Below are 23,176 nucleotides of genomic sequence, written 5' to 3' on the forward strand. Positions count from 1 at the left end.
TCTTAGATGTTTCTCCCTCTGATACTGCTAATTATACTCTATGGGAACTTCCAGATCTCAGTTTACAAGACCTTCCTTGCATTTGATCACATTTCCTATCATGAACTAGATGAATCCTTATCAATCCATCTGTAATCTTAAAATCAGCAGTAAAGTGTAGATACCAGAACTGCAAGTGAGGTAGGAGTAGTAATGGTAGGCCTCTTTATTATCTTTATGACTAGAATTAGAAAATATTTAGTCAAAATTGGTGAAAACAAAAACCTAGTTCCATTTTCAAATGTTTTTACTGAACTAATACTATTTTAAAATTCTGAATTACACAAAAATACAAAACTAGGGAAGAGCTGCTTCTGCAAGACTCTGGAGATCAGATCACCCAAATAATCCCTTTTATCTCACTGAGATTGGGGGCAGGGGGAACAGTATACATTTTCCTCTATTTAAAGGTTTCTAGAGCTTCTCCACGATTCTTTTCCTTTGATTGACAAGATAAGAAAGGTAGAAAGGTAGACATTTAGAAAGACCACACACAAATTATATGTACTTTACCTATATCACCTCATTTATGACTCACTTTAACTGTCCAGGAGAAAAATTACCATTTTTACAGACCAGAAATTTGAGTTCAGAAAGAAGAAATCTGTACAATGTCATTGAGCAGGTAAGGGTAAAAGTAAGAGACTAGGTGATCCAGATGTTTCTGAACCCAAAGCTTACAGTCTTTCACTGATTTAGTGTATTTCTAAAAGAGCCACAGGAATCATTCCTTTATATAGGACTGTTGGTACAAGAGACTTGATGACCCTCTCCAACTGTTTCACACCTAAACATTAGTGCCAGGAATTCTTTTAATATAGAATGACAATGCCATTCCTTTCACATTTTGAGATTTTAAAAAGAGAACACAAATAATCCATTCTCAATACAGCACATATTACATAATAAAGTTCAAGAGATTGATAATACCAAATGTGTTCTACACAGGGATGATCAAGGAGTCTAGGAGCAGAATGAGCCCCGAAGCCCTGATAAGGGGAGGGGGCAAAAGTGAGACCAGGCCTTTAGAACATCACACTTCTGCCCAAAGCAAATCCTGTTCAACTTGCATCATGAAAGAACGAAAAAGCCATACGTGGTACAGTTCTGTCACATACAAATTATATATTTACAATTTCACAAGGAAAGGAAGTGTAAGATGTAGACGACAAGTCACAAAATCTTGGGAAAAAACTCATTAGTCTGATACCCATCTGAAAATTAGGTTATTCTAAATTATAAGTTATTACAAAAAGGGACAAATGTGCTACAGAGAAGTTATAGTAAAATATTATTTATAATAACTATTAGTAACTACCTACAAAATAAATATGGAGATTAGAAACCATATTTTTCTTTAAAACAACAAACTCATGCTATCATGCATCATCTTGGGTCCAGATAACGAATTTTGTAAAACTTACAGAAGTCTTACAATCTGTTTAAATATAAACTTGCATAAGTGACTGTTCATCTTCTTACCCCTTGCCATAATTACTAATGCTTAAAAGAATGACAACTTTCTTTGCCTACAAAAAAAGGAAAAACTCATAAATATTCGTAAAACTCAATTCCCTTTTAAAAAGTATGTGATTCATGGGGCACCTGGATGGCTCAGTCAGTTAAGCAGCCGACTTCGGCCCAGGTCATGATCTCATGGTTTGTGAGTTCGAGCCCCACGTCGGGCTCTGTGCTGACAACTCAGTGCCTGGAGCCTGCTTCGAATTCTGTGTCTCCCTCTCTCTCTGCCCCTCCCCCACTCATGCCCTGACTCTCTCTCTCTCTCAAAAGTAAACATTAAAAAAATTTAAAAAATAAAAGTATGGGATTCCTCTGCTGACCCTTCATTTCCCTGGGCCAGCTGCCTCCATCAGTAAGCACTGAGTTATAAAATAAACATTGTTTAAATATCTACAATGTACCCTTGATTTAACCTTTTAAATAACACAACTGATTTACTATTTTTTTTTTTACATTTATTTATTTTTGAGAGACAGAATACAAGTGTGGGAGGGGCAGAGAGAGAAGAAGACACAGAATCCAAAGCAAGCTGCAGGCTCGGAGCTGTCAGCACAGAGCCCAAAGCAGGACTCTAACTCACAAACCATGAGATCATGACCTGAGCCAAAGTCAGACACTTAACCGAATGACCCACCCAGGGACCCCCACAATTGATTTACTACTAAAGTCAAGTGATTTTTCGATATTAATCACATAGAATAGTCAGAAGACTGAGATCTCCTCTACTAACAAACCATTACATTTTCACTTTCATGGAACAGACCAAAAACTCTCCTTATTGTAACATCCACGATCATCTAGTTTATTCCACACGTTAAACGAAAACTAGGTGCCATACAGTTTTTTACTATACTCTAGATTCTGTCATAATCTAAGGAGGTTTCGATGTCAATGATTCAAATACCTAGCTGCATAGTTTTTTGACAACAAAACCCTTCTCCTTTGCTCTAATTTATCAACCCTTGCAATTCTCGTACCCCAAACTGTCCTACCTCTGGAATCTTAACCTACAATCTCCCTCTATCAGACCCCAGACTCCTAACACTCCTATCCTTCTTTCTTTTCGAAAGATTAGGGAAGTCTCACTGTCACTTTCACTGAAACTTCTAACTCATCAAAGGTAGTGCTATTTTCAGGTAAAATCAGGTCTAGACGTACCCCACTTGGATTCAAAGCCTCACCCCTTAAACTTAACCACCACAAAGCTTTCTAATTAAGTAAATGCTCAAATGTGCATTCTCTTTCCTACATCACAGTAAAAATAATGCCATAAGAATTTTTTCTCCTAGTTTAAGATTGTTAGTACCAAAAATTCACCATTTCCATCCTTATTTGGAAACACAAAACTACTGTTTTCACTTACCTCAACTCACAGCCATCACCATCTGCCCTGCCATAGCCCACAGCTACTCCAAACATTGTACCAGTCCTCTACCTATGGACTCTCAATCCCTGGGCCTCTGTTCCCAACTCTCAGCATCTATACTTCCCTCAATGAATTGAGACAAAGTGATCTGTTAAGTACAGATGAAATTCTATAAACAATTACCAAAATCCATATACTCATGTATCAAAGCCTTGACAATTTTGCATTCCTTTTTCCAGTCGGGGTATTGGAAGAGGATGTGTCCTTTTTACTACATTCTGAATCCCATCCTTTCTACCTACTTATAAAGCTATAGCTTCAACCTCCACCCACATACTGTTTTTTATTTTCCCATATACTTAACAAACCTTATTTTACCTTGCCTCTTCCTCTATTTCTTTTTCTCAGTGAAACTCTCTCCAACAACAACAAAAAAACTCTATATTCCCCAATGTTATTTCATTTGCCACTCATATTACAACATACTGTAATCTTCCTTCTAATTCCACCACTTGAAAGTGCTCTTGTTGTGGCCAGTAATTTATTAATTATCAAGTCAAAAAGGTCTTTATTTTAACTGACCTCTCTGTTACTTAACATTACTGACAATGCTTCCTCCCTTGGCTTTTTCAAAAGTCCTTCCCAGTTCTTATACCACTACATGCTTTCTTCAACACTTTCAATAATCTGAATGTTATATTTAACAGGCAAGGATTTTAAAGCAGCTATTATAATTACATTCTATTACATTAAGGAAAATACAAGGTCACTATGAACAAAAATATAGGAAATCACAACAGAAAAATTAAAAGTATGATGAAGAACCAAATGCATATTTCAGAAAAGAAAAATACAATGTGTGAAATAAATATCAGATAGACATAATGGTAGACTGCAGAGGAAAAGGGCAGAGAACTTGAACAGAAAAAGGGACATTTATCCAATCTGAATAACAGAATTAAAATTGAAAAACAGGAGCCTAAAGGACTTCTGAAACAATCTCCACAAGTCTAACATATGTATAATTATAGACCCAAAAGAAGAGAGAATGAAGAAAAAAATATTTTTGATCAGCCAAAAATTTCCTAAATGTGAAAAAAGACACAAATGTACAAGTTTGAAAAGCTCAGCAAATTCCAAGCAGCATAAATACTAAGAAAACTACAGGCAAACTTCTGAAAACCAAAACTAATGGAACAATCGTGAACTCAACCAGAGAAAAATGACACATAACTTTCAGAAAACAAAGATTCAAAAATAGCAGACATCACCTTTGAAATTATGGAGGCCACAAAATAGTGGAAGCACTGTTTTATGTGCACTCTAAATGCTGAAAGATAAAAACTGCCAACCCAGAATTCTATAACCAGTGAAAACATCCCTCAAGAATTAGGTGAAATAGGGGCGCCTGGGTGGCGCAGTCGGTTAAGCGTCCGACTTCAGCCAGGTCACGATCTCGCGGTCCGTGAGTTCGAGCCCCGCGTCGGGCTCTGGGCTGATGGCTCAGAGCCTGGAGCCTGTTTCCGATTCTGTGTCTCCCTCTCTCTCTGCCCCTCGCCCGTTCATGCTCTGTCTCTCTCTGTCCCAAAAATAAATAAACGTTGAAAAAAAAAAATTTTTAAAAAAGAATTAGGTGAAATAAATCCACTGTCAGACGAAAGGAAAAAAATTCTTAGACAGCAGACCCATCCACTAGAAATGCCAAAGGAAATTCTGTAGGCTATCAGGGAAATTATACCAGACCAAACTCACATCTTTAGGAAAGAATAGAGCTTCAGAAATGGTAAATACCTGAGTAAATATAAAAACTACTTTTTTTTTCTTAGTGTCTTTAAAATACACATGATTTCTTAAAGCAAAAATTGTCTTTTGGGGTTTATAATGTATACAGATGTGATAAATATCACAAGTATAGCTAAAGAATGTAAATATAAATGGATATATAACGTGCCAAGGATTCCAAATTTTATATGAGGTTACAATATCAATTCTAAACAAAGGATAAAAAGTTACTGATTGTTTATTATGATTTTCAGAGGAATGATTTCTTAAAAATGCAAACAGGTATACCTGCATAAAAAGTCAATAGGTAAATTAAAATGGAATTCTAAAAAATGGTCAAATAATAAAAAAGAGGACAGGACAAAGAGAAACGAGAAATAAAAACAGAAAGGACAAACAGAAAACAAGTAACTATAAACCTAAGTCCAATCAATGTTATATTAAATTTTATCAAACTAAATGCTCAAATTAAAAAGCAGAGAATGTCAAACTGTTACCTACAAAAGACACACTTTAGATTCAAAATTACAAATAGGCTAGAAGAAAAAGAACAGGAAAAGCTAATCATGTAAACAAGTATAAAAAAGCTGGAGAGGCTATACTAATATCAGACAAAACAAACATCAAGGTAAAGAAAATTACTAGAGATAAAGATGAACATCCCATAATGATAACAGGGTAAATTCATCAAGGACATAAAAATCCTAAACATGAATGTACTTTGTCATTTTCACAGGACTCTCTTATAGCAAACTACAAAATGTAGACCGTTCCCAGAACACAAATCTCAGCTTTCTCCCTCTCTACCTCCTCCTGAGAAAATATCACTTCACTTCCATTAATTTAACTACCAAGCTTTTGGTTCTCAATCCTGATCTTTATTCAGAACTCTAAAATTCAGCAGAATTTTCCACTTTTTCTCCTAACTATTTTACAAGGCATAAACTTGTGGAAGCAGTAATTACAATGTTGTAATTGTTGGGTTTCTACCATCTATGAACACAATATATATGATGATAACAGCACAAAGGAATAAGAGAGAAATGGAGTTATATTGGGAAAAAAGTTTCAATATTTTATCAGAATTAAATTAGTATTAATCTGAAGTTCAATGTATACTGTAATCCCTATAGGAGCCACTAAGAAAACAACTAAAATCTTTAAAAACCAGAAGATCAACAGAGGACACAAAAGAAGGCAGTAGAGGATGAGAATAGGAATATAAAAGGCCTGAATCATACAGAAAACAGCAAAAAGGCAGATGTAAATCCAATCATCCAAGAAACAAGTACATTAATTTGGAAACCAAAAATACTCAGACGAGATTTTTAAAAAGATCCAAAAATATACTATTTCCAAGAAACATGCTCTAGAATAAAAAGCAGAAACAGACTGAAAGGAAAAGGAGAAGGAAAAGGTGTAATAAGAGTAATAAAAGGTATAATAAAAGAGTAACCATAACAGCTAGAAGGGTTGCATTATTAAACAGATTTTCAATCTAGAAATATTACTGGAGACAAAGACAGACATTTCATAACGGCCAGTCTTTGACGTCAGGAAGATTTAACAACTCTAAATGTATACACAGAGCCTCAAAATACAGAAACCAAAACTGCCAAAACTGAAAAGGAAAATATACAGTTCACCAACAGGTAGAGAATTCAATACCCAATTTTTAACAATTAATAGAGAAGCTAAACTAGAAAATCAACAAGGTATATAAGATTTGAACACTATCAACCAAACTGATGTAACCAACAACATTGATAGGATACTCCACACAACAGCAGATGGAATACTCAAGTGCACATGGAACATTCTCCAGGAGTGACCATATACTAAGCTATAAAACATGTCTCAATAAATTCAAAAGGACTAAAATCATACAAATCTCCAACCACAGTGGAATTAAATGGGAAAACAACAGAAAGAAATTGGGAAATTCTGAAATAATGGGAAATTAAACAACACAATGCTAAATAATCCATGGGTCAAAGAAGAAATCACAAAATTAGAACAAATGTGAACTGAATGAAAATCAAACTACAACATATCAATATCTGAAGAATGCAGTGTTAATAGGGAAATTTACAGCTTTAATGCCCACATTAGAAAAGAAAGGTCTCAAAATCAAAAATCAATAATCAAAGTTTCAATTTAAGAAAATGGAAAGGGAAGCAAAAATCAAACTCAAAGCAAGCAGAAGGAAGGAAGCAATAAAGATTAGAGATCGATGAAAGAGAAAAAAAGAAAAACAGAGGTAATCAAGTTGGTGCTTTCAAAAGAGCAACAAAATTGACAAATGTTTAGCTAGACCTGAGTCTAGCACTGTTGACATTTTGGGCCAAATAATTCTTTCTTGTAGGGCGTTGTCCTATGTGTTACATAATGTTCAGCAGCATCCCTGGCCTCCCTCCACTAGATGCCAGTAACAATCCCCTTCTCAAATTTCACAACCCCAAATATCTCCAAACATTACCAGTATCCTGAGGCAAGTGGAGGGAAAAATCACCCCTGGTTGAGAACCACTGAGCTAGACAGACCAAGAAAAGAGACAGATGACACAAATAACAAAAATCAAGAATGCAGAAAGAACATCACTTCCTACCCTACAGAAACTGAAAGGATTATAAGGGAATTATTATCAACAGATGTATGCCAACAAATTAGACGATTTACCTGAAATGGATAATTATTATGTTTCTAGAGAAAAAAATTAAGGGTAAATTACAAACAGTATCATGCATGCTGCAAATAAGTAGTACATTATTAAAGACAGAAAATGTAATGCGTCCAAGGAAAACTAGCACTAAATTGTGGAAATACATATTTCAACTATGTAAACAGGTATTGTAGGAGTTTGGTGTTATTGTTGTTTTTTTTTTTTTTTTAATTACAAGTAGTACATTTAAATTATGAGTAGCATGTGCTTACTGCAACAATTCTAACTGTAGAAAAGTACCTTAAGTAAATTAGGAACTTACCTCATTCCCCTCCATTTCTATCCCATTGATAACTACTGCTAAACATTTGGTATGCATATTTATGGTTTTGTTTTTGCTTTTTTGCCTTGCTCATACAAACATTACACACATTTATAATGATTTTGTATAAAAATGAGTTTACACATATAGTTATATAAGCCAAAGAAACTTGCTTTTTTACTTAATATGTTAAACTTAGGACTCCAGAAACAATGCATATAGTTCCACATACAATCTGTATGTTCCATATAACACAAATAACTCACTGATAATAGCTGCATAATATAGTTTTAAAGTTCCACAATTTGGCTACATCAAAATTAATTCAACCATTTTCTCACTGATGGATATTTAGGTTGTATCTTAGTCTTTGATAGGCAAACAATGTTGCAAAACATCCTCACACACTCTCTTCTATACTAGCATTTTTATTTCAGTCAAACACATTCCTGAGAGTCAACCAGCAAGTGCACTTTAAATTTTAATAAATATCGCCAGATTCTTTTCTTCCAAGTTAGTAATAATTACTGCACCACCAACAGTGTATAAGAATACCCTATTTTCCATGTCCCCAAAACAGGATATTATCATTTTCTAATTTCTGCCAACCTAACCAGTGAGAAGTATCTCTGTTGTTTTTATCAGTAATTCCCAACTTTCAAGGAGGTAAAGAACCTTTTCCTAGGCTTACTGGTTATTTGCATTTCTTCTTCCTTGAACTACAAATTTCTAACCTTTCTCTCTCAAATGGATAGCAAACAGGATCATCCTATAAATGATGACGGGACAATCTTCCACTTCTAACTTACACTGTGTTGACTGCCTAATCCAAGGTACTATAAACAAAGTCCCTGTATTACACAACTCAGGGGACAGTGCTTAGGGGCTGGTCCCCCAGTGGTGAGTGGCATAGGAGAGGGGCAGTCTGGGTAATGGTACACTTGGGGCATTTTCAGTGGTGATGCTGGAGTAGGAGGGCTTCCAGGCTGTGATGGGAAAAGTCTGCAGCGGCAGAGGCAGGGTACACAAGTGTTATTTATGTGTCTGAGGAATTTGTTTTCTTTTGGTTTTGTTGGTTTTGTTCTGAAGAGGTATTTCATATAACAATACAATGAATATCCTTGGTATGTCTAACTTTGCACTATTACAGTGTACATCCTTGCATATAGACCTTGGTTGATAAGCACAATACTTCCAAAGGCTAGAATCCAGTTAGTGACTTCCTGAATTAAAAAGTACAGGCACGGGGCGCCTGGGTGGCGCAGTCGGTTAAGCGTCCGACTTCAGCCAGGTCACGATCTCGCGGTCCGGGAGTTCGAGCCCCGCATCAGGCTCTGGGCTGATGGCTCAGAGCCTGGAGCCTGTTTCCGATTCTGTGTCTCCCTCTCTCTCTGCCCCTCCCCCGTTCATGCTCTGTCTCTCTCTGTCCCAAAAATAAATAAACGTTGAAAAAAAAAATTAAAAAAAAAAAAAAAGTACAGGCACGTATTTTAGATTTTTGTTAGAAATAAATGTCATCTGGGGCGCCTGGGTGGTGCAGTCGGTTAAGCCTCCGACTTCAGCTCAGGTCATGATCTCACGGTCCGTGAGTTCGAGCCCCGCGTCGGGCTCTGGGCTGATGATGGCCCAGAGCCTGGAGCCTGCTTCCGATTCTGTGTCTCCCTCTCTCTCTGACCCTCCCCCCATTCATGCTCTGTCTCTCTCTGTCTCAAAAATAAATAAATGTTAAAAAAAAAAAATTAAAAAAAAAAAAAGAAATAAATGTCATCTGTTAGAGAGATCTCCTCAACCACCCCCGAAATACATGGACTGAATAGGAGGAAGTTATCAAAATAATAATAGTCTATGACCATTTAGAAGGGTTAAGATACTGAGTTCTTATACAGTTCAATGCTTACTGAAGGACCTGAAACTTTAGAATAATGAAATTGAAAATTAAATAAAATACGGGGCGCCTGGGTGGCGCAGTCGGTTAAGCGTCCGACTTCAGCCAGGTCACGATCTCGCGGTCCGTGAGTTCGAGCCCCGCATCAGGCTCTGGGCTGATGGCTCAGAACCTGGAGCCTGTTTCCGATTCTGTGTCTCCCTCTCTCTCTGCTCCTCCCCCGTTCATGCTCTGTCTCTCTCTGTCCCAAAAATAAATAAACGTTGAAAAAAAAAAAAATTTAAAAAAAAAAAAAAAAAAGAAAATTAAATAAAATACTAATTAGGGGCACCTGGGTATCTCAGTCGGTCGGTTAAGTGTCCGACCTCAGCTCAGGTCATGATCTCACGGTTCATGGGTTCGAGCCCCACATTGGGCTCTGTGCCGACAGCTCAGAGCCTGGAGCCTGCTTTAGATTCTGTGTCTCCCTCTCTCTCTGCCCCTACCCTGTTTGCATTCTATCTCTCTCTTTCAAAAATAAAAAAAACATTTTAAAAAATTATTTTAAAAAATAATAAAAATAGGGGCGCCTGGGTGGCACAGTCGGTTAAGCGTCCGACTTCAGCCAGGTCACGATCTCGCGGTCCGGGAGTTCGAGCCCCGCGTTGGGCTCTGGGCTGATGGCTCAGAGCCTGGAGCCTGTTTCCGATTCTGTGCCTCCCTCTCTCTCTGCCCCTCCCCCGTTCATGCTCTGTCTCTCTCTGTCCCAAAAATAAATAAAAAAACGTTGAAAAAAAAATTAAAAAAAAAATAATAAACATAAAATACTAAAATTACAAAATGTCTGGACTTTAATTTTAGCAGAATGTCTTCAATGTATCACTGTTAAATATTAAGGCAGCTGCTGGTTTACCCTTATTTAACTAAAGAAAAATCAGGTGTTTTGAGGGTTGTTTTTTCTTTTTTTGGTTTTTGGGTTTTTTTTCTGTTTTTGTTTTCGTTTTAATCGACCACAGGTTTTGGAACCTTAAATTCCTTTTTTAGCATCTACTGAAATGATTACATAGATTTTATTTGACCTGTTCAAATAATGTTATACTGGTATAGTTCCTGATATTAAGCCATTTTACATTCCTAAAATAAGTGCTCTTTAGCAATGACATTCATTTTTTAATGTATACTTAGACTTAATTCACTAATGTTTTATTTGGGATTTTTCATATTTGTATTCCTAAGTGCAAAGTCAGTACCCTTCTTCCCTCGTACTCTGTCGAGATTTCGATACCAATTCAGTAGTATTGACTTCATAAAATAGAGCACTGAAGCCTAACTACAGGTACCATTTATTGAACATTTTAGCATTCTTTTTTTTTAAGGTTTTTTTTAAGTTTATTTATTTTGAGAGAGAGAAAGAGAGAGAGCACAAGTGGGGAAGGGGCAGAGAGAGAGGGAGAGAATCTCAAGCAGGATCTGCACTGGTGGTGCACGCGGGGCTCGAACTCACTAACTGCCAGATCATAACCTGGGCCAAAGGCCAAAGTCAGATGCTTAACAGACTGAGCCACCTAGGTGCCCCTGAACATTTCAGCATTCTTTTTACATGCTTCCCATGTAAATTTCATGATAATCACATGATTTCTTATCTCTATTTCGGAGATGGTGCAGCTGAATCCCACAGACTCAAAATCTCCCTCAGATCACCCACCACTGAATGAAAGAGTTTGCATTTCAAAGTAGGGATCACACTAGTAACCAATGTTCAATGCTACTTGCCATCTTTGTGTCAACATTCTAGAACAAGAAGCACTGGAATTAAGTATTGTTTGAAAATGGTTCAGGCAATCATAATCATTTCTGGAAACAATGCTTTGAATAGCAATACCTTTCACAGTTACTCAGTTTTCTACTTCCTGAGTCTATTTGAGAAAGTTCAATTTTTACAGAAAATCATCTATTTCTCCAAAGTTTGAATATTCTTAGCATCGACTTTCGAAGAACTAAAAAAGCATTTCAAAAACAAGAGACTAAAGTTTACCTTGACTTTGGGCCAGATGAAGAATTTTTGATGTAACATATCGGGCAGTATCTGATTCTGCAGATTCAGTATTGATCTTCTCCAGCTGAGCCAGGAGTCCCACGATCCGTGAATTATTGGTAAGGCTAAGAAGAATGTTACTTTATATTAGGACACATTCTACATCAATTGTAAACTCAAAACTAGAAGATCACTGTTTAAAAAAAAAAAAAAACAACTCTACTCTTCTAAAAACATTAAGCGTTTATATCACATTTCCTTACTCTATGTTATATAGCTCAACGTTGCTAAAAATTCTATTAATTTAAATGAGAAACACATTCCATTTCAGAAAACCACAAATATGCACTCAACCCTGCCCAGCAATCTTAAATCACGCCCTGAAAGTTCATCTTTACACTCTCCAAAAAGACGTCTTACATTTCCTATGCTCACCTCAAAACTCTAATCATCCCACCCACCCCAGTTCACTCTCAGTGCCTTGCTTTATAATCTATATAAGCTCAAAAAGGCACACACTCATCTTCCCACTACCAGATCCTTAAACCTATCTGATTCTCTATCCACATTCTTTCTTCTTTGTTCTCTTTCATTATACATTGCACATTTGATACTCTTCTAGGTATTACAAACAGTAAACACAACAAAAATTCATGCCCCCTACAGACTGAACATTCCAATGGTGAGAGATAAATATGTTGATAATCATACAGTATTTAAGGTGGTGAAGTGTTATAAAGAAAAACAGATTGGGGGAATAAAAGGTACAGGGCAAGGGATGCAATTTTAGACAGTGGTCAGGGAAAACCTCATTGACAGGGTATCATTCAGGGAAAGACCTGAAAGAAGTAAAGGAGTAACCTGTGCAGAAATCTGCAGAAAGAGCCATCCAGGGAAAAGGAGTCACGACCACGAAGACCCCAAAGCAGGGGTCTGCTGCATTCAGCTAAAGTGAGGTGACCCATGTAGCTGGAGCAGACTTCAAGGAGAGTAACAGTAACATTTGAGGTCAGAGTGGGGGTGGGGTTGGACAGAGCACCAACATTTAAAGCTTTGCAGGCCACTGTAGGGATTTTGGTTTTTACCCTAAGAGGGATGGAAAGTTTTTGAAATGAGCGATGTGCTCTGATGTTTTAAAAAGGCTCTTTGAGGGGCACCTGGGTGGCGCAGTCGGTTAAGCGTCCGACTTCAGCCAGGTCACGATCTCGCGGTCCGTGAGTTCGAGCCCCGCGTCGGGCTCTGGGCTGATGGCTCGGAGCCTGGAGCCTGTTTCCAATTCTGTGTCTCCCTCTCTCTCTGCCCCTCCCCCGTTCACGCTCTGTCTCTCTCTGTCCCAAAAATAAATAAACGTTGAAAAAAAAAATTTTTTTTTAAATAAAAAGGCTCTTTGGCATGTGGAGACTCAAAGAACAATCCCTCCCCTATTTACTTGCCTCAGCCCCTCCTGCATTTTCAATATCTTTGCTCCTTCAATTACTTGTAGTACATCATCTCCCTCTCTCCCTTTCAACTGGATCATAGCCCCCTGGCACACGAATCTCCTGCAGGAGCTCCCACTAGCTGCCACAGCATTTCCGTTACTCCTTGAAGGAGATGTCTGTGCTTGCTCTCTCCATTTTCTCACATACTGTTCACTTTTCAAGCTTGCCTTCTGCACCTCGAGATCTCCCAACCTCCTGTGGTCACTTCCTTCCTCGTTACACTCAGTCTCTCAGCACTATCAGATAGCTCCCTCTTCCTTCACCTCCTTCTTTGGGCTTCAATGACCCCACTCTCTCCTCATGTTCTTCCTGTCACCACCTCTCTGAGATCTCGTGATTGGTTCCTCCTCCTGTGACACATCTCTACATGCTAAAGACCCCACACAGCTCTATCCCCAGCTCTCTTCTCTTCACTCTCTCCACTCTTCAACCAGTGTGGTCTCATCTAATCCCACCACTGTTAATTATGATCTAAATGCTGCCTGGCTCCTACACTCAACTCCAGCCTCACCCTGATAGCTTACCCAACCTAGCAAGCCCAATATAAAACCACCCATTCTTCCTCTCAACCTATTCTTCTTCCAATCTTAATGCTCCCAAACTCACGTGAAACCATCAGTTGCTCAAGACAAAAATCTGGGCTCCCTTCCCCACACACCAACCCAATAACAGCTCCATCTCTGAAACATCTCAACTTCATCCACTTGTCTCCCTATCTACCATTACTACCCAAGTCTAAGCAATCATTCTCTCTCGCTTAGAAATCAGAGCCTCATAACTAGTCTGCTTTCATTCTTGCTTGCCAATAATCCATTTTCACAGTACTTTTTTTATCTTTTTGTTTTGAAATAATTATAAACACGCACAGAAAGTTGAAAAAATAGTAGAGTGGTCCCTTCCATCTTTCGCCTAGTTTCCCCAATAGTTACATTTACATGAACTACAGGGCAACAGCAAAAACCAGGAAGTTGACATTGGTTACTAATACAGTTCTAGGCCACTTTATCACATATGTAGATTTATAGGACCACTAATATAATCAAGTTGCTGTCCAGCTAAAACCCCTTCAATGGCTTCCCTTCAGCCGTTAGGCCAAATCTTATTTACTTATCACAACATACTAGACTTTATATCATTTGGCTTCTGTCTACCTCCCCAACTTGACTTCTCACAATGTTCCCCTCACACACTGGGATCCAGTTGCAGTGGATTTCTATCAGTTCTTTGAATACGACATGTTTTTCCCCAACCTCAAGGTCTTTGTATTTGCTGTCTTCTCGATCTGGAGGGAGGTTTCTCCCAGCTCTATTTAGAGCTGGCTCCTTCTCATTTCAGGCTACAGCCCAACCATGGGACCATTTCCTCACCAGCCCCTCCACTTCCAATATTAAAGTGTACCTATAGAGAATTTATCACAATCTGTAATTACGTAAGCTCCACAAAGGTAGAGATCTTGCATGTCACTCAGTATTTCAAACACTGACTGGTATAGCATAGGCAATACACATCTAGAAACATAAACAAACAATATATGTTTTTTCAGATTAACTGTGCCCAATGCTTTGAATTTGGAAGTACTTCAACTGAAAAGGTATCTGAAGTTTGAAAAATACACACTAAGCACACATTTGAAAATATACCTAATATACCATTTAAAATAACGTAACACGGGGCACCTGGGTGGCTCAGTCAGTTGAGTGCCCAATTTCCACTCAGGTCATGATCTCACAGCTCATAAGTTCAAGCCCCACATAAGGCTCTGTGCTGACAGCTTAGAGCCTGGAGCCTGCTTCAGATTCTGTGTCTCCCTCTCTCTCTGCCTCTCCCCGACTTGCTCTCTTTCTCAAAAATAAATAAACATTAAAAATATTTTTTAATTAAAAAAAAAGAACACCACAAATCCACAAAACTCATGTATGTGTATGTATCATATATATGTGTATATACTATATGTAATGTATAGATACTTATATCATTAAAGACTGAACTCAGGAACACATAAGAAAATCTAGCTATCTTTCATTAAGCCACACATTAAAGATATTTGCAAAAATGTAATAAAAAATGCCAGTCTTCTATCTTTTTGAAAATATAGTTATTTCTAAAACAAAATGTTATATTATTATACAATTGGTTTATTATCATTTTAAAATGAATAGTTTTAATTTCTCAGTTTTAATGTATAATACCATAAATATCAATAGATAAAATAACTCACATCAACAAAAACTTTTTGGAGTTTTCATCAATTTAAGAGCACTAAAAGGTTCTAAGCTAAAAAATTTAAGAACCACTCCTCTAGGCTTATCTTGCACATTTTGTGCTCCTGACCTAGAATCAGCCCTTTCTCCAAAGAGCCCTGGTTCTTTCTGGTGAGAAATGGTACTAAGACACCACAGTTTGCAAACTAGGGAGCAAATACATCTTTAAAAACAGTTCCATAACCCAGATTTAAGAGACATTTGCATTAAGGAAACCAAAATTCTGAAATTTAATAACTGAGTGTTTCTTAAATTTTCTCCATATTATTTTTCTCTTAAAGGTCATCTCTGTATTTTTCAGTAGCTAATAAAACATCTACTATTCAAAAAATTCATGAACATACAAAACACACTAAGTGTAACACACATTCTGTTCTATTCCAAATTAAAAATTTATCAGTAACTCTTAAAATTTTTAAATTACACCACTGTATAAAAAGAAAAAAGAAAAAAAAAAAACCTTTCATCGGAGTGATTCCATTCTGAGAATCATGCTCTTTCAAATGGATGGATGGATGAATTTTTGGAAGGGAAGCAAATAATTGAGAACACTGGCAAATCAATTTCCCTTTCTATTCCTATTTTTCTCATCTACAGAATGAAAACTGAACAAAATACTTTAAGCCACCCCAATTTAGCTCTAAGAACGTAAAGCTGCAGACACTAATATTGAAGGAATCACCGGGTGAACACCAGAGGGCAGCTCTACCTTCTGAATAATTTTCAGACTTTGGAAAATCTGAGGGTGGTGATAAGCTATACAACTATTCAATGGACAATCTGAACTACACTGAGAAAAATTTTAAACAACAAGGCTCAGAAAAGAATGTTATCTTCCCTGCCTTACCCTATTCTTAGACGAATCAAAATGAGGCTCAGACCAAATTTCAGAGATTCAACTTATAATTGTTAATTATTATGTAGTGAAAAATCATGTAATTGGAAATATGAACAATATGAAACACATCAAGTTAACCTCCAAATGGACATTTTTTTAGGTTTTTTTTTCCTTTTTTTTTAATTTTTTTTGAGAGAAAGAGGGAGGGAGAGACAAAGAGAGGGAGAGAAAATTTCAAGCAGTCTCCACACTATCAGTGCAGAGCCTGGGGCAGGGCTCAAACCCACAAACCATGAGATCTTGACCTGAGGCAAAATCAAGAGTCAGATGCGCTTAACCGACTGAGCCACCCAGGCGCCCCTCAAATGGATATTTTTTTTTTTAATTTTTTTTTCAACGTTTTTTATTTATTTTTGGGACAGAGAGAGACAGAGCATGACCGGGGGAGGGGCAGAGAGAGAGGGAGACACAGAATCAGAAACAGGCTCCAGGCTCCGAGCCATCAGCCCAGAGCCTGATGCGGGGCTCGAACTCACGGACCGTGAGATCGTGACCTGGCTGAAGTCGGACGCTTAACCGACTGCGCCACCCAGGCGCCCCTCAAATGGATATTTTAAAAATAGTATCATTCAAATATCTGTTTCACAGTGGTCACCTACTACTTTGATATTTGGGTTTACTCTCAGAGCTATTTTTCTAAAAGCATAAATTTTCTTGGATATTACAAAAGTCCCAATGATGTACAGATATTAATCTGCAACAAATTATTTCCCAAGCAAGTGCAAGGGCTATAGAACCTACCTTCATATTATAAATAAATGTTATTATCTTTTTCACCTTAAAATGTAGATAATAAAGATGTCCTTGTAAAACAGGTAAAAATATCTCACAGCAAAAAAAAAAAAAAAAAAAAAAAATATACTAAAGTTTTAGACTTAAACATGAATCACAGAAATTAAGTTTTAATTTCAAACAATACAGTTTCATTTCTAAAATGCACATTATCTTTCAGAAATGTCTGTTCCTCATTTATAAGTCTTTTTTACCTGTCTTTTATTACTTTTGCTTTGTTTACATTTTTACTGTTTCTCTCCAAATACTGAACACAAAACTTTATTTTCTTCCATCATAAATCAAAGGACAATGAAAAACAGAAATTTCATTATCATTTTTCTGTAGAAATAGTTAAGTATTTAAATATGTATGTATGGAAAACAATATTATTCTAACTGGAAGAGAACAGTAACTATTTCTCTGACTACTTATTAGAATTAAATGCAATAAAGTCTTCTCTAACAATAAATTCTAGTTCAATACTACCAAGTGACTTGTTAAAGACAACCAAAAAAATCTTGTTAATAAAATTGCAAACTGCCTAAATTTATACTAGGATCAGCAATAATTAGTCAAGTTTTCCTTGAAATTCCTTCACCAAAGTTAATAACATGCTAATGATTTTCTATTCATTATTTTTTATAACTTCTCTGGTAACGTTCCACTGGGATTTTAGGTACACGTTTATGGCTAACTGCTTTGCCCTGCCCTATCTTTCAGAATAACAAGTTTCAGGTGTGAGCCACCCTGGTAAGCCACACTTCTCATTTTTAGCTTAATGTAGAAGTTAGTATAGGCTAGATCACAGGCTCTCAGTTTTGTTTTAGTGTTGTTGTTTTTTTTTTATTGTCTCATGATATCTTTATATTCAAAAATTACTGGGGACCCCCAAAGAGGTGTTATTTTCAAGGGAAACAGAAATCATCTGACAAACAACCTGAAAGACCAGGACACATCAATACAATAAAAACTACAAAACACTGCAAAAAATATTAAAGAAGATCATAAAAAAGGAATATGCTGTCCTCAAGGGTAAGAAGACTCAATGTTGTCAAAATATCAATTCTCCCCCGTGGGGCGCCTGGGTGGCTCAGTCAGTTAAGCGTCCAACTCTTGATCTCGGCTCAGGTGACAATCTCACAGTTCTGGGATCCACGCTGGACTGGACATGGAGCCTGCTTAAGATTCTCTCTCTCCCTCTTCCTCTGCCCCTCCCCCACTCGCTCACAGGTACTCTCTCTCAAAAAAAAAAAAAAAAAAAAAGAGAGATATCAATTCTCCCCAAACTGATCTATAGAATCAAGGTAATCCAATAAAAATCCCAGCAGGCTATTGTGTAGAAATTATAAAACTGATGCTAAATTCACATGAAAATACAAAGAAACCTAAAATACACCAAACTTTGGAAATAAAAGAACAAAGTTGGTGGACCAACACTAATTATGAGACTCATAAAGCCACCAAGGCAGAGAGGTATCAACACCAAGATAACATCTAAATCAGCGGAATGAAACAGAGTCCAAATATAGATCAACACATAAATGACAACTAATTTTTGACAAAGATACAAATTGTTGATTGAGAGGATTTTGCAGGTATAAACAGACCAAACTTACCAAACTGTACTCTCTATGTACAGTTTGTTGCACAATGATTGTATGTCAATGAATTTGTTTACAAATTATAGGTGGCCTTAGTAAGTACTCTTGGGTAAGACAGAAACTACACAGAAATGGATGGAGCGTGTGAAAGGAGATGTAGATTGCATTTACAGACCATTTCAAATTTTTTTGGCTTTTAAGGGAATCATATATATTGGGTAGTGACAGAAGAGCAGAGTCTAAATACTGGGAAGCCCAGATCTTGTTTAAATAGTAATGAATGAAGAAGTTAAACATTCAAGACAGAAGAACAAATGATTAAAAGACCCTGAGAAGGAAAGAGGGAGGTGAAATCAATAACACAGGTGTCAGTATTAGTCTTTGACAATAAAAGAGACACATTCTCTGCTGCAGTAAGTAACAAGAGGGTAGGCAGAGGATGGGATCAAATAAAGGGGAATATGGAAAATTTTGGTGCCAGAAATATGAGGATAATAGATTTTATTATCTCTGTGATATCATAAGGGGAGGCCATTTGTTAAGGATATGTATTTGAGATGTCTGAGGATTTCAAAGGTTTAAAGGGTGAAAGAAAGTATAAAATAATCATTACAAAAGTTGAGAAAATGAACTTTCCAGAGAACCACAGTCACAAGATTGCTGGGCTCAGTTCAGGCCGATGATCAGTAATTTTTAGTGATATCTGCCAAGTTAGTTCATCCTCCAATGTCATTTAGCTACTCAACAACAGTTTATCCAGAGAAAGGACTCTGTCAGATGGGTGTGATGGAAAATAAAAAACGAGGTAAAGCCATTTCAGGTATTTTCAAGAGTGTAATGATAGACAATGGATTCTACACTGGGTAAGAAAGGAGGAGGTGAATGAGAAAAAATAGAAGTCAACAGATTAGCACTCTCGGTAAGGGAGAACTCTTGTAATACAGACACTGGAGCAAGTGAGCTAGAGAGATAAAAGATTAGAGCAAGGGAAAAGAAGGATTTGACCCTTTTCTATCTATCTCAATTTATCTTACTGAATTCAGGTTTTTTTAAGTTTATTTATTTATTGTGAGGTAGAGACAGAGAGCACAAGCAGGTAAGGGCAGAGAGAAGGAGAGACAGAATCCCAAGCAGGCTCCATGCCATCAGTGCAAAGCCCAATGCAGGCCTCGAACCCATGAACAATGAGATCATGACCCACACCAGGATCAAGAGTCAGACACTTAGTCGACTGAACCACCCAGGTGCCCCTGCATACAGTTTTCTTCACAGAGCAGTATAACAAGTATTACTAGAAACTATAATTTCTCTTAGATGAAGGCCATTTGCAATGATCCCAATTTAGTTCACCTAAAACAGCAGCAAAAATAACAATAAATATCCAGTAAAATCTATTTCAGGAGAAAAAAATGAAAACTAACACTAAGAGCCAGAAGTTGCCAAACTATAACTTCATATTCTTATGAACAACAAGCTAGTAATTCTAGATACTTTAGCTAATCAACAGAAATAGCATTACTTGTTCCACCTAATCCCAAAAAGAAGACTGGTGCTCCTTTTTAAAACACAGTCAGTACTTAATTCCTTTACTATAGAAATTACAGAAATACTTGAACAATGAAATTTGTTACAATGTATCACATAGTTAATACCTGGAAAACCTAACAATTTAAGGAATAAATCTTTTTTTTTTTTTAATTTTTTTTTTTTTAACGTTGATTTATTTTTGAGACAGAGAGAGACAGAGCATGAACGGGGGAGGGTCAGAGAGACAGGGAGACACAGAATCTGAAACAGGCTCCAGGCTCTGAGCGGTCAGCACAGAGCCTGACACGGGGCTCAAACTCACGGACCGTGAGATCATGACCTGAGCCAAAGTCGGACGCTTAACCCACCAAGCCACCCAGGCGCCCCAGGAATAAATCTTATCTAAATAAACTGTGTGGGGCACCTGGGTGACTCGGTGTGTTGTGTCTGACTTCAGTTCAGGTTATGATCTTGAATTTCATGAGTTCGAGCCCCACATTAGGCTCTGTGCTGACAGCTCAGAGCCCAGAGCCTGCTTCGGATTCTGTGTCTCCTTCTCTCTCTGCCCGTCCCTTGTTCATGCTTTGTCTGTCTCCCTCTCTCCCTCCCTCTCTCTCTTTCTCTCTCAAAAATAAATGAACATTAAAAAAAATTTTAGGGGCTCCTGGGCAGTTGAGCATCCGACTTCAGCTCAGGATTGATGGGATCAAGCTCCACGTTGGGCTCTGTGCTGACAGCTCAGAGCCTGGAGCCTACTTCAGATTCTGTGTCTCCCTCTCTCTCTGTTCCTCCCCCACTCACACTCTGTTTCTCAACAATAAATAAATAATTTTCTTTTAATTTTAAATAAACTGTGTATATACTTCTCATTAGAAAACAGAGTAAACCATACTTGTAAATGCAAAGTTGTAGTAAATGTAACATACAACACTGCTACAAAGCAAAAAAACTCTATTATCAATATTAATAAGTTGTCATTTACTGAGCCTGCTAGACGCTATTTAATCTTTGCAACTTCATAGTGATAGCATTATTATTACACCCATCTTATAGACACTTAACAGGGCTAAGTAATCTAGCTAAAAAAAATTCCAAATTAGAATCAATGAGTTTGATTTTTAATGAAAGAGTCCACAGTAAAACCTTGCTAAGGACAATTTCTTGGTACATTCGAGCTTTAGTTGATATGATGCTTTAACTCAGGGGTAGTTAAAATTTTCCTGGAAAGGGCCGGACACTGTGGACCAAACAGTCTCTGTCATGATTACTCAACTCTGTCACTCTAGAGCAAAAGTGTCCAGACAATATATAAATGAAGGAGCACAGCTTGTTACAATGAAACTTTATTTATGTACACAGAAATTTCAATTTCATATAAACTTCCTGTGTCATAAATATTCTTCCCCCCCCCCCCCCCCAACCATTTAGAAATGTTAAAAACTATTCTTCGGGTGCCTGGGTGGTTCAGTCAGTTAAGTGCATCTGACTCTTGTTTTTAGCTCAGGTCATAATCTCACAGTTCATGGGATCGAGCCCCAAGTCAGGCTTCCCACTGAAAGCACAGAACCTGCTTGGGATTCTCTCCCCTGCCCCCTCTCTCTGCCCCTCCCCCACTCTGTTTCTCTTTCTCTCTCTCTCTCTCAAAATAAATAAACTTAAAAAAAAAGAACTATTCTTAGCTCATAAGCTATACAAAAACAAGAGGTAGACCAAATTTGGCCCATGGGTCATAGTTTGCTGACTCTTATTTTTAACTGAAAAGTTAAACATTAATAAATATTAATTTAAAAATATAAATACAACATACAATCATTTAAACATAAATAATATTTTCAAGTAAGGAGTTTCAAATAACCATTGGAGTATTATTTCCATAACTGATACATATTGGTATTTAGAAGTACAGTACCTCTTCTCTGATACCACTTTTAACTTGCTCATCTTGAGTTACTTCATTTCATCATTGCAGATAATCTAAAAGAAAAAACGTTAATGATTTTAAACACATGATTATTTCTAAATATTAGGTGACATAAAAGCCAGACAACTGAAAGTTTTTATTGTAAAGATAACAAGATAACACAAGAAACCAAGGAAGAATGTTTTGAGTTTTATGTGCTTCTGGCAAGCTACTTCAATGTGCAAAAATGTGTGACTAGTATAAGACCTAAAACCAGCCAGTAAAAGGTTATCAAAATCCTGGTGCTACAAAAATGCAAAAACCTAACATAATAATCTAATATCTAGTGTTAACATTTCTTTTGAGACAGTTCAAATTATCTTTCCTGTTCTTACAGTCCTCCTTAAAATACTCAAACCAACCACAGCAATGTACTTACTTGTCCACCATTCACACTGTGGTCAAATACTGTTAAATGTGTACCATTATTTCTATGAGAGAGCACTTTTTAACAACAAATTGTGTACACAGTAAAAACCATCTATAATATCTCATTCAATATACGTAATGCATATTTTCCTTCAACAAAGTTTTATCATTAGAAAGTGTACATTATACATTTTAAAGCTTTAAGTCTTGGCTTGCAGAATCTTTACAACTTTTCGTATTTCTTTTGCAACTATTCACCCTCCAAAAAAGAAAAAAAAAAAAAACCCTGGACATTTTTAAATTTTACATATAAATGCTTACTGAGGCAGAATTTTGTGGCATCACTAGAAAGTTTAAAAATTACTGCCAATTCAACAAGTTTCTCACATATTTATGCAATATATAGTAATGCCATTTAAAGGGAAGGAAACATGCAAAAGAACATAACAGATTTAGAAGATACAGGTATTCTGGATGTTTTTCTTCAATTAACAAAGAACTTTCAACTTCAATAAAACACATGATTTTTTTTCAATTTTTTCATTAATTCAATTACAAAAGAGAAAACATGTATTTAGGATTATGTATAAAAATTACATAATTGTTTTTAAGGTTACTAGAAATTTTAAATTGCTATTCTTTTAATTGACTTAAAAAAAACCCTACCAATTGAAAGTAACTTTTTCCAATTTCCAAATTAATTAAGAATCAAAA

At 36.7% G+C, this 23,176-nt stretch overlaps 1 protein-coding gene across 5 annotated transcripts in view; it reads right to left on the minus strand.

The window, feature by feature from the left end:
* AGTPBP1 (ATP/GTP binding carboxypeptidase 1) overlaps window positions 1-23,176 on the minus strand; it is a 167,144-nt gene that overhangs the window by 121,209 nt on the left and 22,759 nt on the right. For all 5 annotated transcript variants that reach the window (XM_025931681.2, XM_086685114.1, XM_086685115.1 and 2 more), the window contains exons 2-3: window positions 22,043-22,107; window positions 11,592-11,716 (exon numbers count right to left, since the gene is read on the minus strand). In XM_025931681.2, the coding sequence (XP_025787466.1) occupies window positions 11,592-11,716; window positions 22,043-22,074 (157 nt within the window). In that variant the 5' untranslated portion in view covers window positions 22,075-22,107. The remainder of the gene's footprint in view (window positions 1-11,591; window positions 11,717-22,042; window positions 22,108-23,176) is intronic.

Source organism: Puma concolor, chromosome D4 (genome assembly GCF_028749965.1).
Source record: "Puma concolor isolate L17-30 chromosome D4, mPumCon1.1.hap2, whole genome shotgun sequence".
NCBI lineage: Eukaryota > Metazoa > Chordata > Mammalia > Carnivora > Felidae > Puma > Puma concolor.